We start from the raw sequence: 14,664 nt of genomic DNA on the forward strand, positions 1-14,664 counted from the left end.
AATATATATTTCTTAACATTCTCTTTTATATGTTTTGTTTCGGCTTGGGTCTAATTGTCCACGCTCAACTGACGTTGGCTGTAAATCACCACGGTCCCTGACGTTATGGCAAGCTTCGGGGCCACTGCCTGGAGTCGTGGAGTTCTGCCATTACTAGTACATTCCATTAAAGCGTGTTTAAAATTTTATTTAATAAATATTACTTATTAAATGGAGGCCACGGACTGCGCCACGGAGCTTTTAGCGGTAAACAAGGTACCGTATTTACCGGGTAATACTTCACGCTACCTTTACCCTACCGGGTAATTCTTCCGAGCTACCTTTACCCTGCCCTTTACCTTGGCATGTCGACATCTTTACTTTCACCCGGTAAAAAGGGTAAATTACCTTAGCTTGCCGAGGCCTACACACCAGGCGTGGGGGTCGAACCACGACCCTCCCGTGGAGCAGGCGAGGTCCCCCACACCACCTCGCCACCGCCTGCCTGCGGGCGGGCACGGGGTCACTGCTTTGTGCTCCGCTCTACAATCCCAGCAGTTATCCACCTTCCCAACACGCCAGGATTTACTCGTCTCGCTCGCTTGTGAGAATATCTTTTAGCGTCCACAAACTCCGCACAATTTAAACTTATTGCACTTTAGCTGGTGCCCCCTTCAGCATATCTGGCTGTAAGCAGCACCTGTTTATGTGTTATTGACATTCCCTGTGATTTACCTGCAGGCTTACTCAGCCTTTGCACAGGAAACAACAAATACTCCTAGGCGCTCGAGAAAATATGAAGCAGAAATACAATATTCCATGGTTGCTGATTGAGCCGCCGTGTGAGCGAATGTGTTTTCATCAAAGCCACGGAAGTTATTTTTAGCCACTTAATATGTGACGAATACAAATAAGGTGGCTGGAAAATATAAATGCAGTCACTCCCGACAATGAATCCGGGACACGCCGGCATTCGATGAGACGTTTTGACCACAGCAAAGGAGGTGGTCATCGTCGGTCCGTACAACTGCGCAGGTTGTCCTGGTTGTGCTGCTGGATATCTCTCCGCTGGCTTGTCAGGTTCTGCACGATGAGCAAACTGAAGAAGCTCCCAGCATGTGGAGAGAAACGTCGGACATCATGCTGAACAACACGCGCCACAAATAAAACACGCGGTACACAACCAGAAGACCCATTTGAGAAAGCTGTCATAATTTTGTCATCCTTCAGACTATCGTCCTTACTAATGATCACTATAATCGTCTCTTGCTGTAAGGCAGTTCCACAATTTCTGACGTACATTTCAGACACTTGAAAGATGTGAGCAATCATTAGTGTCATCACGAAGTGGCATTTTTACTTGGCACAGTGTGTCAACCGATTAGGACTGTTTTTGTTTCTCGTCAATGCTGACATGATTCTGGTTGCTTCGTCTCAGCTCTCCAGCACGTGACGATGCAGGGAGACCTCTGAGCTGCTGGCACTGAGTGGTGACTCCTCCCACTGCCTTCTGCACCTCGGCGGTGCGAGTTGGACATGCAGAGTTTTAGCCATCCTAGGTAAAAGTAAAACAATCTTTACCGTTTTTTAAATGCCTTAGAGCCTCGGTTACAAGAATGAAGCTGTAAACACATCCTTTTGTTGTTCCTGCTCAGTTTGTCATGTTACCTTTCGATCACGTTTTAGTGTAAAATAAAAACCTGTTTAGTTCACGCTTGCGATGGCTACATTGCCGATTGCGGCACATCAAATGGCACGAATATAAATATCTGATGGTTAAGACTAACTAGCAACCAGCGGACAATGACATAGACTAGCAAAACAAATTAGTACCAAGGTACAAAACCTGATTTCGGATCAAAATTGATTTCCCTTTGTAACGTGAGAGAAATGCTCGTAAAATACTCGAACCAACTGACTTTCTCATCCACACTGGGATGGTGAAGGTTCGTTCAGTTTTGTGTTCATGGAAAGCCGTTGATTTATGCCGTAAATAATTTTTCCCATCACTACACAATTACTTAAAAAATTATACCCCATAAGATGTGTATATTATTCGGATGATCTTGAAATGTTGATTACTATTGTGTAATTTGTGAACACATCTCACTGTTCATTACAAGGCTGGTGTGGCCCCAATTTATATTCACGAGCCAATATGATATTTTAACAGCCCTCGTGGATTGGTGAAGGTGAGAAGCCGGGAACGTAAAAGTAGCGTACAACTGTTGATTTTCATGCATTGCCCTCTGCTGCCCATCATGCAGCCCAACAGGAGCTTATAACCTGCTGTGCATGGTGGTCACTCATCTAAGCACTAACCGGCCTCAACCCTGCTTAACTTCTGAGATCTGATGATATCGAGTGCATTCTGAGTGATTTGGACAGTACAAAACTTAGGTGCAGGTTGTACCGCACTGTTAGGAACGATGTCCGACGTTTCGCTCCACGTGCTGTGGGAGCCTCTTCAGGAGCTGCCGCACGTGAATCGAAGCATCGGACTTCGCCTGTCGAACTACACGCAATGCGACCCAAAACAGAGTTTGGCGCAGAAGCTCAACCGCTATGCCCTCTGCACTTGCCATAATACGATGGTTGTGATGATGGTTTTCAAATCGGCGTACATCTCTTCGTGTGTGCAGATGAAGGTGGAGTTGATTGAGGCCTACGTGAGGGACCTGATGGAGCAGAAGGAGCTGCTCCTGCAGATCGTGGGCAGCCTGCAGGCGGAGGCCGACCGGCGCATTGCTGACATGATGAAGAATATCGCGGTGAGGGGGGGAGGGAGGGGGGCAGCACCGTCAGGCTCGCACGTCACGTGCGGACTACGGTTCGTGCAGACCGCAGAACCGTGGCGCTCTCCGCTAACCCATGCCAGGGGGCTTGGAGGTCCGGGTGCTGAGCCAACACCGTTGAAATCCTGGGTTTGCGGCAGGTTACAGCTACTTGTGATTAAACCAGGTTCTCAGGACACGAAATTTAGTTCTGCACTTAATTTGGAAAAATTTGACACGGAGAGATCATTATTAAATTCAACACTGATTGTCATGTGACAAATATAATCTCAGTCACAAAGTCGATAGTAAAGTGCAGTCCCCCAGCGCAGTGCTTCTCAACCCGTTTCACTCCACAGCACTCACCTTGGGCTCGCTCGACCGGCTCGCTCGACCTTAGTGGCACACCGAACCAAAACCTCACGGTGGGCCCAGGTGGGTGGCTGGGAAGGTGTGGTCGCTAAGATAATTCACGATCATTTGTTTATATTCATTTTATTGAGAACAAGGAAATGAAGTGGCGCTACTAACTGCGTGAGTTTATTTGCGTTTATTGGAGTGTCTCGGTATCTGTGTATCACTGTGTCTCCATGTGAGTTTATTAATGTGTGTGTCTTGTGTCTCTGTGCGTGTCGGTAGTGTAGCAGTTAGCGCACTGCGCTACGAACCTGGCAACCCGAGTTCAATTCCTGCTCATGGCCAACACCAGTGACGATTATCTAAACCAGTTATGGGCCTCCCCTAGGTCGAAAAAGCCTCAAATTAGTACCTGGTGCGGTGTGTAAACATCGCTACTCGGAATACAAAGGCGCTCGGGCGTGGTGCTGGCCACCCACCCCCTCATGTGCCGTACCGGCCTTCATAGGTGCTCGCTTACAGCACTTGCCCCAACAGTCTGAAAAGGCTCTACGGGGGATTTTTGTGTGTGTCTGCATGCCTCTGTGTGTCTCAAGTAAATAAATGAACATTCATTCCATGCAGGAATTTGTGCGGTTGAGGAAAGTGTGGCAACAATGATAATATTATTACAACAACCTGAAGAAATCCTCTTCAGGGTGCTTTATAATGTAAATAACAGCACTTCCCGCGCATGTGTATTCATGTGCGGGAGCAGAACATATGCACACACACACGAGACAATCACAATAACACCGGCACCGTGGAACGTCTTGGAGCGGTTTAAGGTGGACTGTGCAACACCTCGGTGTAACTTTATAAATACCATCATTGCACAGCTAGCTCAGTGTAGGCTTACAATGGAAGGACATTCATACAAGTCCCAGTCTTGTTCAGAATAATGGAGTTGTCGAGGTTGGGCAGGCTAAAGAATGGTTGTCTGTTACATTGATTTCAAGACTGGGGATGTGATAGGTGCCTGTTGCTGGGTTTGAGGTGGACTTCCCATATGATTGGACATTGGGCCAGCCTGATTGATAATAGATTTTTGGAGGCTACGTAATGATCTAACCAAATTTGTGTTGTGAGACCCTCCAGCACGCAACACAACTAAACTAATTACATTGTTAAACGCTCGTACACCACGTTTAAAGGTCGGTTCTCGCGACAAAATTCAACAATGTCCCATTGCCAAAATGCTAGCGCAGATGACCGATGCCCCCGCAGGCCTGGTCTATCTTATCTCCTGGCTCGCCCCACCAAATACAGAAGGACGAAAAAGTAGTCTTAGCGAGCATATGTCGCGCACATTTGTGGACGTACCATATTTTCCATCGCTGAAGCCTGAAACGCGACATGCCCAAAGCATCCACAGGTGTGGGCAAATATTTACTCACAACATGGACGAATGACCAATAGAATAAAAGAAAGGGTCGAGATGTGCATTGTTTAGCGTTATCGCGCGTATTGAGCTGCTCCTGCTGCCATTAACCATCCAATGACATTATAATTGGTAGCCCAGTAACGATTCTTCCTCTGCAGTGGCTTCAGGAATTGTCACGATTTAGGGTCGCGTTTTGATTGAATTATGGATTCTCTTTGGTCTTCGTACTATCCAATGTACCGGTAGTTTGGTCTGTCTCATATTGTTCGTTATTTTAAAGGGAGGAATTTCATTTAATATGCATAAACGGTAATTGATTAGTGCACGCATTTGGCTATAGCTTCGGAAGTATATTTAATTAAATTGTTTGTAAGTACTCACAGTGGTGAGTGAGAAGACGTGCTCAATGTGTAACCCAACCCGGTAAACCCCGCACTTGAATCGACGATCTGCTACACGCCTAACGGGTGTTTTACATTTTTCTATGCAATATATCCAGGGTAAGCCCCTGTGCAGACAAGCGGGCACATATGGAACACTGCGTGAGAATTTAATCATGAATCCGTTTCAGTTAAATCAATGCGCACCACGCTCACCCTTTCTTTAACCAATGAACTGTGAACGTTGATACAACAAGGGGACCCAAGAGCAACTGCACTCATTAAACCCCCCCCTCCCACTGCTGCCCAGGAAAACAATGAACAACGGTGGATTTACCCAGCCTGCTGAGTTACTCGTGTCTCTGCTTGCAAGAATGTACACGTGGACGTTAGAAGGAGGCAACCATATTGACTCGTGTGATCTAAAACAAAAAGTAATTGACGGAAGAGAGTTGTGAATAACCTTGCACGGTTAAAGGCAGCCACCTATACGGAGATGCCCACAGATTAGCGTCTCCCACGGTGTAACGCGGTTATCTGGTGGTGGGGGGTACCTAAATATTGGAAATAAATTAAAATGGCACCCTTACAGCTCAACAATTAACGACGGCGTGCAAAGCATTGCCCACATGCGGGTGACCTTCGTCGCAGCGCAGGAACACTGTGCATCAACGCAGTCCCAGTTTGGTACAGTGCTGCACAATTTCTCCTTTGTAAATTGTAAATGTTGTGGGTTTACTCTCTAACACACCGGTGTGCTGAACTCGTCACTAATTGGCATGTTTTTGTTTACGTGACAAACCTTATGAATTAGCTGTGTTGGGTGATGGCAGGTTTAACGACGCATTTATAAACCTCTTTTATTAATTCCTTATGCACCACTTGCATTGTGCTTTTCAAGCATTGGCTTTTGCGACTTTAAGTGGATTTAGTCTTGCTTTTTTACATTACATACAGAAAGCATTACAAGCCATTCATATATGAACTAAAATAGGTCTTCATGGAAATAACAGGATTATGTTAAGATAACGAATATACTGGGGCAACCCACACCATGAATTAGCCCGTGATTTCGACTTACACAGTGTAGAACTCTGACTGTAGCAGAGCCGGCCTCGGTGAAAGAGTCTGTAAGCTGACTGATAAAGTTTGCAAGGCAGCCTGTGTAATGAGTGGGTGGGTGGTCACACCTTGTACAACAAACTTGCTCATATAATTGGACAATATTTAAAATAATAATTTACAGTTTTTTGTTAAATCCACTGCCGGATGAAGGCTTTTCCTCTGTGTTGCCATCGGGATTTTTTTTACCATACTTCACCATGATGCGGTCGTTGTGGGTTGGTAAATGGGAGGTACTCAGGACAAGTTTAGATGTCACCCACCACCGATGTTAGTCGTGCCGGGGAATCGAACTCGGGTCATCGGGTTTATGATGCGGCACGCTAACCACCACGTTGCCGCTTCCCCCATTACTAGGAATAATTACCGATGCTAAACACACAGTCTGAATGTCTAATGCAACTGCTGTTGATGTAAAGTGCTCCAATATTAATTTTAACATTTTCGTGTGTTTAAGTGGCATGTTTATCTTAACGGGAGTTAAGCAACACACGCCAGACAGCAGCATGACATAAACCCGCCAGGCTCATTATCATGGCCCTACACACAGCCCCATTCATTACCACCGGTGGTGTCGTGACAGCTGCTGCAGCACGCTCACTTCCTGCATACGCAAGCGAAATACAGAGTGGAGCGTCTGATATCGCGGGCACATTTTTTTTCATTTGCAAAGCTTAGTTTTCGGCAGGGTGGCATCTCGCCATTGTTTGTCGGTCCCACGTAACGTTCGGGGGCAGCTGTGAACTCACACGGAATGGAGTGGAGTTGGCAGCGGCGCAGCACGCGGCCTAAACAGTGATACACGAGTCCAAGTGGGGTGCCACCCTGGGGCGGGGGGTGCGTCGCGGCTCGCGCTGCCCCTACCAGGGCGGAGTGCCTTCGTGCCTTCCATTGCCAATGAGGTTTTAACATTATCCACGTAGAAATTTTGGCAAATATTTTACGGTCCTGAGATTAACCCTGGGGTTTTTTTCCTCCCTATCCACCGCCATCCTCTGCCTGTTTGATCAGACGCCGTGTGGAATGGTAAACATGGAAGACGTCCCCGGCAGCCCTGGTGTGTGTGCTCTCTCGCTGATGGGCATTGTGCCTGCTGGGATTCTTCCGTTCAGAGCGATGCCGACAGCTTAGGGACGTGTGATCAGAAAGCCATATCTCCGATTTTATTGCCATGAAATCTAAATGCTAATATCCATAAGCTTGATACAAGATTTTTGTGTGAATACCATGACAAAGGTTGCATTCAGGATTCGTTATGAAGGATATTTAAAAATATATGTTTTCGTCTATAAATGTAGTTTTTCTTTTAAAAAGAGGTTTCATAAACTGAACAAAAGGACAAGCGTGCACCATGCTTTCCCATATAATCGCCGCTGATGCTCACATCTTGCGACGCAGGCACACACGTGCCACGGCAGCCTCGCTCTTGTTGAATCTCCACTGAATGGAACTCGTCGAGCGGCATGCTTAAGCCCATAGTTGTGCAAATAGTGTCGCGACGGGCCTGTAGCCGGGCATGGCCTCATCGACGGCGACTGTGCAGTCTCCTAGGCCTTACAATGCCCGTTTCACATACGCATCACCCACTAGGGTCGGTGTACGCTCAGAAATCACTCAATTTGGATTACATAGAGCTATCGTTGCCCCCTACTGGCAGACAATGCCGTTTTCAGGCCAGGTGCTGAGCCATCTTGTGCCATGCAGGGGTGGCTGCCCCTGGGGGTGCCCTTTCAAATGCTTGATGTGATGTAAGTTTCTTATCATGGGTCTTGAGACTTACTGACGTAAATGGCTTACTATAAAAATATATATATAATTGTTAGATAGCGGCTGGAAAAAGCATAGTATACAAGTAACATCCAGAGCCTCCAGTCCCCCAGATAATGTAGGGGATGAAAAAGTTATCTGTGACAAACTCCACATATGGAAATGCAGCACGTTGACCTTGATTGTTTTTTTTTCCCCAGCTATAGATCTGTCTGTGAATCGGCTTTTGCTTGGACGGTCGAGTGCCGGAGAAGTGAGCTCGGGGACAGACAGTTTAACCCTTTCACCCATGGTGTAATCTCTCTAACAAGGTCAGCGCCCTCACCCACACTACAATGTGCTGACCTGTGGCATGCGAAGAAAAGTGTTGGGGAGGGTCGGCTCAAACCACTCTGGGCAGCGGCATCTCCTCGCTGCTGTAGTGCGAGTGCTGCACATTGTGAGCTCACAGTGTAAGGTGTAACAAGTGCATGGGTCCTTGTTGTAATTTGATTTGCTCCCTCGGGTGGGAAGGTTGAAGGTGAAAGGTTACCCTTCCCGGGTAGGGTCACGGTTAGTGAGATATCACCGCTTCGGTAAATGATGTAATGGGAAACCGCGTAGAACCATCCCTTCCTCCTTTCTGTGCCGTTTGCACTTGACCGGGTGCCGCTCCGTGCAAATAAAGTAAAATCTTCCCCACCACCCACCTTTGCTCCACCCTGCTGTGCAGGAGAGGGTTAACAGTGCGTGCGCGGTGTGCGCAAGAAGCGCGGCGGACACTGCGCGGAGCTCCGAGCCGGGCGGACGCTCTGCACCGCAAGAACGTCGCCCCTGCAGGAGGAGTTGGGTCGCCCGTTCGAGGCTGCGGGGCACGGTGGCCCCAGCCTGCCCCGTGAAGTGAGCACCACCCTCCCTCCCCCACCACCTTACTGGCTCAGGTTGTGGCATGCGGTTAATTGTTAATATTTTAAAAGGTTCGTCCCAGAGCAAACTCTATATTTTTTTCCACTACTGCGGTATAATGGGAGCTTACTTTTTCATTGAGAGAAACAGATGTTTTGGCTTGTTGGAAGGTTTGAATAGGTTATAGATGACGAGTAGCCGCAGTCATAGTTCGAGGTATACTGGTGTGGAAATATTTTTATGATGGCCGATTCGGATAGACCCGGCTGAAATCAAGTATTGGGAGTCATATGTGTAGATACACGAGTATTCATTTGAATAAATATACATGACTCGTCCTCTCCGCAGAACAATAACCTTAGTCCATAAACCGACAATTGGCTTTCTGGAACAATGTTATCTAGCAGATGTCTTTTAGAATGAACATTGTGGATCGCTTTTAAGAATGCATTTAAAAAATTTAAGGAGCATCTAAATGTTACTACTTAAAACCGTGTGACCAATGTCACGTATTGGCAACACTTCTAAAAATACATGTAGGAAAACAGTCTGCACATTTTCAAGTGACCGCCTAGTGTTTGAGCGAGAGGCGGTAGAATAAACGTACGAACTGTTAGAAATTAGAATTGACCATCGGGGCCCCTGCGACAGGAACACCGACGCTGCCATGTGTGTGTGCGTGTGCGCCTGCGTGGGAGAGCGTGGGGGCAGGAGGCCCCGTCACCCACACGTGTTTTTAATAAACCGGCTCCCACGACGCCGCTTGGTCGGCAATTGAGGCCCTTTCCTGGGCCTTTGTGGCCTATGGTTGAATTGCCCTCACGTTGACATGGGCTGGCGTTTGGGTTCGGGCTGCTGGGGGAGGTGGAAGAGGAGAGAGAGAGAGAGGGAGGGCGCTTCGTCGTCGCTGCCGTGGCTGTGACCCATGGGGGCTGGGAGGAGGGAGCAACTCCATGGGGCAATACGGTCACTGCTTGCATCCACACTGCTGCGATTATGATGTAATTGACTGGTATCTGATTTGACCTTTGCTGTTGAATTATACAATAAAAGATGAGCTTTTATATTCCAGCGCTAAATACACGGCATGCCGTATGGCTGGGTGTCGAGGCGCGCGCGCGCACGCGCGCGCACACAAACGCAATCTAAATGTAATATCAAAGCGACACGTTAATTTACTCTCTGCATAGAGGAATACAAATAACGCTGCTGCACCACTGTCTTTCACAAAAGCCCATGAGTGCAGTGAGGTACGGCCATATCTCTGTGGAGGATGGCTTGGTCTTTACTAGAGCCCTGTTGCGGACCACCAGGCGTGTTGCACACCCAAGGAGGGCAGTTTACGATACACGCGCGAGATGTTAATGATCGGCAATTAACGTATTATTGGAGCTACATCTGGTATTCGTTTAGAGCTGATTGATATTGTTGACTTGAACCTGCGGGTGACCTTAAGAAAGGAATTTTTTGCCAGCTTTCCCTCTCGTCCCTTTGTTTGCAGTCTTGACAGTAACATTTGACGCTCTCTGCGATTGCTGTGTGGCTATCGACAATTAAAGAGGAGCTCTTTACCATTCTGCAGCCACACTGCCACGCGCTCTCAATTCGTTTCTGTCCGCAAATCATTCGTCGCCGTAAATATTAACGCTTAATTCACCCCCTCGGTGATTACCGGAGTGCGCGCCGCTTGTACGGACTCTCCAGTCGTGGGTGCACAAGTGTGCGTTTAGCGCGGGACAATGGTGGGGTCGCGACCCAGGCCGGCTTGAACAACTGGCGGCGGCCGAGCGGTCGGCAGGAGCTCGAGCAACGCGAGGCAACGCGTCCGAATGGCGGATCTCGGCGCGTTCATTGCGACGGGCCCCCGCTTTCCCGAGCAGCGGCGCGCGCGAGCGATAACGGGCGGGCGTTTCGCGGCGCCTCTAAAGCATCCCGACGATCGCACGGCGCACCTCGTCCGAAATTGGTGGCGGGGTGTTTGAGTGGCAGATCAATATGCCTTTGTTAATAAGATGACCCGACGTGTACGGGGTGCAAGGGTACCCGTCAAGGACAAAGTGCCGACTTGCTGCGGCACAAGCATGGCTTCCAGACAGCCTTTGAAATGTTCTTAAAAAGGATCCTTTCATTTCCACGTGCGGCAAAGCGTTCCGCAGGGTTTTTCACTGCCTCCGCGGCAGTCTTGCGGCGCCGCGCGGTCCAGCGTAGGCAAGGCGTGCGTTTGGCTTTAGTTGCGTTCAGGATGAATTAGTTTTGAATTTATATTTTGGTCTCGATTTTACGCTTGTCGACGCTTTGTAAAATTGTCCACTTTAAATTTAAGAGTAATGTTGGATGTGTATTTAGAAAATAAATATTTTATTTGTTCTACTAAAAACCTGAAATTCATGCGCTTGTAGAAGATATTTTTTTTAAATCTTCATTACAGGATTATTTTATTAGATTAATTCGTTCAGAAAAAAACGAACATATTTAGCGCACATTTTAATAAAGTTCTGCAACATAGTAACATTAAAACAGTTATATTCAACTTTAAATATTACGGTTCTGCAACTAAAAGAAATAAAGTGAGTGACGCTCATGCCGAAATGACGGCGGACAATAGCGTCGCTGTTCGCACCGATAGTTGTTTGTTCGTTAGCGCCATTAATCGGGCCTGAGATTGGCGAAAGACATCGATACCCGTGGTTTAAAAAATGATATATTTTCCGTAAACTATGGAATGGTTCCACTGTAGCGCCACCGCCAACTTGGCGCCCACCCTGTGCCTGGACACTCGCCGTTCTCTGCCCGTGCGCCCACCCGCCTGCTCGCACAATTGTGCTGTCCGCTGGCTCACGTGCCACCCGCAGGCCGGCTGCCTCACTTTCCCGCCACTCGCTGCCCATCCCCTGACCTGTTCGCTATCATACCGCCCGACGGCATGCCCACTTGTCGTTGCCTGCTGCTCGCTCGCCCACTGTCCACCCACCCGCTTGTTCATTTGCTGCCCGCTCGCTTACCTGCCTGCCGCATACCTCCCCATCTGCTCGCTCGCACACTTGCTTGTCCGCCAGCCACCCGCGCACTCCCTTGCCCGCTGCTTGCCCACCTGCTCGTTCGCCCGCTATTCCAACGACCGGCCGCCCGCTTGCGCACCCGCTCAGTCACTCGCTTGCTGCTTTTCCACTCGCTCGCAAGCCCACTGCCTGCTCAATCGCTCGCCCGCCCGCTCGCCCGCCCGCCCGCTCGCTCACCCGCCTGCTCGCTCTCCGCCTGCCTGTCCACTCGCTAACCAACCGCCCGCCCGCCAGCCCGCCCGCCCGCTCGTCAGCCAACCCGCCCATTTGTCTGCCACTGTGCAGCAACGCTCGTTTGCGTGTAGCCCTAATTAACATGCACAGCGAAGTGCCCTCATTTACAATGCAAATCTCTCGGCAGCTTGCCATGCCGGGGCCGCGCTTCGGGGCTGCCTGTTAATTATGCACAAGGCTTTTAAGTAGACAGCGATTTGGTCTTTTGCCAAAAATCCGGATTTTATCTTCTAAGAAAAGCAACGCTTTCAGGACACGTATCCACTATTGATTCCGGCAGCGAGCGCTTCCCGTGCATTTTATAAAATCTCAAATAAATCCAATCGTGCAGAGCGATGCGCGTTTATCCTCGTAGCCTCGTTATTGTAGACTGGGAGTCCGTGAGTTCACGATAGCGCAGCTGTATGCGCGCGCTAATTTTCCGATAGTTGCTTGAATTAAAGTTGCTCCTTGGTGCAGCCCCCATGAGCGAATGGACAGTGCGGCGCCTCCGTCCAGCCGCTTCGTCTCCACGCAGCGATTCGGCACACAAACTTTCACTGTAATCCACAACAACTTGTATTCCAGCGACGGTAATAATTCCAGCGAAGCGAATTCCATCCCGAAGACACACACTCAATTTGCTAAGTGCAGCATGGCCACATCCCTGGTATGAAAACTGCATCCATTGAATTTGTTTTAATCCGTTGTAATTTGTACACATCCACGGCGATGTTGTAGAGCTGCTTGCTTTCCAAACTTTTTCCTCCGGCCCTGGTAGAAGTCGTATTGCCTTGCGGGTAATTCGTCTGATTAATTCAGCCGGAGCGGGCGAACTCCCTGATTAACATGCAGGGCAGGGTGGAGTTGTCTGGGCTGCGGCTGAGCGCGGGGTGTAAATTGTCTGCTGATGGTGGGAACGCTCGAAAAGTGCAGACGGCTACAGAAAAAAAAACCGAGGGGGAGAGAGAGTGGCTGGGCGGAGCTTACTGTACGTTTAGGAGCCCCTCTGGAGCCTACATCGCCTTTTGAAAGTTTTGTCCCGATACGTAGCAATAGCGGCTGCTATCACTGCGAGTGTATCAACAGCATGAATGGTAAAAAAATGTACAACAACAAAAAAATCACCGTGAAAAAATGACTAATCCATAACGGAAAGCACAATTTAAGCCGAATTGTTTAATGGCCATAATGAATGCCATTTTGTTAGAGTATTGATCCACTTATCATTCCGAACATTCCGTTTTTTTGTGTCAGATAAAGCCCAATCGAAGCGCAGAATTTTCGACATTCGGTACGGCGCGTAGCGAGCGCCATGCGGCGCACGGATTCCATCCTGTAGCCGGGCGGAATGGCAGGCAGGCCCACCGAGCGGTCGGCGTGCAGGCAGCTTGGGCAGGCAGGCAGGTGAACAGGCAGGTGGTAGGTAGACAGCCATCCAGGCGTGCGAGCAGGAAGGTGGACAGACGGGCAGGCGGGTGGACAGCCAGCCAGGCAGGCAGGCAGGCCGGCCGGCTGGCAGGGAAGCAGGCAGGCAGGTTTGCAGGCGGGAGAGCGAGTGGACATGCATGCCGGGAGGCAGAGCATCCCCGCAGCGCACGGAGCCAGTCGGTCTCGCGGAGTGCTTGCCGCTCATCAGGACAGCACGCTAATTAGAATCCCGCAGTTGAAACAATGAGGCCGCGCCGGGAAGCGAGGCTTGCCGATGTCGCGTATGTGTCCGGGAGCCGTTGCATTCTGCCTTCCCTTCCTCCAGTTCGTAGCGCAGCTTGTGCCGCATCGACGTTGAATCTCCATTTATATCCAGCCCAGCAGTGGGAGCCAGGCCCTGATTGGTTTGCGGTATTGATCAGCCCCCAGGAGTTGATAATGCGCTCGTCAATACTTATTGCATTGCGAAAATCCACTGCTTTTTAACAGATGTGTTCACCTCTCTCTCTCTCACCCTATCCTAATTCTTTCTCCTCTGTCTGCCCTGTCCCTCTGTCTTATACACTTTGTCTTTCTTTCGGTCATGGCCACTGTCTCTCTCGATGTATGTCTAGCCATGCTTCTCTCTACACATGCCTTCACTGTCTCTCCCTATCCTGCCACGTCTACCAGTACTCCTCTTTCTGGATGTCCTTTTATATCTCGCTCGCTCTTCCTTTTTCCCCTCATCTGGTTTGGCTTTTGTTGGGCGACACTTCGGGCCTGCATCTGACCGGGAGACTGCGGCTGCAGTTGGCGCCGAAGAGCGACACGCCGGGGAAGACCGCGTCAGAACCGGGCGGCACGCTGCCACTCTCCGCCACTTGTGTGAGTCTCACTTTATCGCCCGCTCTGCCCGCTCCACCCATCCGTTCCATCCGCTCCGCTCGCTCCACTCCCGCACCATTATGGCCCGCCTGTCCACTGCGTCCGCACGTCCCCCATCCTCCCCGTTGGCATGGGCAGCCCCACTCAGTGATGACGCGATCCGAAAAGCTCATCTTCTGGACGCTCTCGTCTAAATTAAGTTTGAGTTTAGTTTCTAAATTGTTTTATATCCAGGACACGTGCCACAACTCGCTGTTTTTGTCTTCAATTCGTGCCACATTTGTGTCGCTAGGAATGCCGCAACTTTAGGTTAGTCGCATGGATTTTCCACGGAACCTCGGTGATGCGCGATTGTTCATAACACACTTTCGTATTAGTTGGCTATTAACCTCCAACTAAGTAAAAAA

The 14,664-nt window shown here is 49.3% G+C and overlaps 1 protein-coding gene across 16 annotated transcripts in view; it reads left to right on the plus strand.

Moving 5' to 3' along the window:
- Positions 1–14,664, plus strand: part of LOC133340310 (uncharacterized) — an 81,288-nt gene that overhangs the window by 5,749 nt on the left and 60,875 nt on the right. For 10 of the 16 annotated variants that reach the window (XM_061548433.1, XM_061548430.1, XM_061548434.1 and 7 more), the window contains exons 3-5: positions 2,622–2,750; positions 8,515–8,681; positions 14,005–14,257. In XM_061548433.1, the coding sequence (XP_061404417.1) occupies positions 2,622–2,750; positions 8,515–8,681; positions 14,005–14,257 (549 nt within the window). Of the gene's footprint in view, positions 1–778; positions 1,155–1,417; positions 1,539–2,621; positions 2,751–8,514; positions 8,682–14,004; positions 14,258–14,664 lie in introns of those variants that run through there. The other 6 variants (XM_061548439.1, XM_061548438.1, XM_061548440.1 and 3 more) reach the window with 5 other exon arrangements.

This window comes from Lethenteron reissneri, chromosome 9 (assembly GCF_015708825.2).
Source record: "Lethenteron reissneri isolate LAM-NWPU_2019-01 chromosome 9, ASM1570882v1, whole genome shotgun sequence".
NCBI lineage: Eukaryota > Metazoa > Chordata > Hyperoartia > Petromyzontiformes > Petromyzontidae > Lethenteron > Lethenteron reissneri.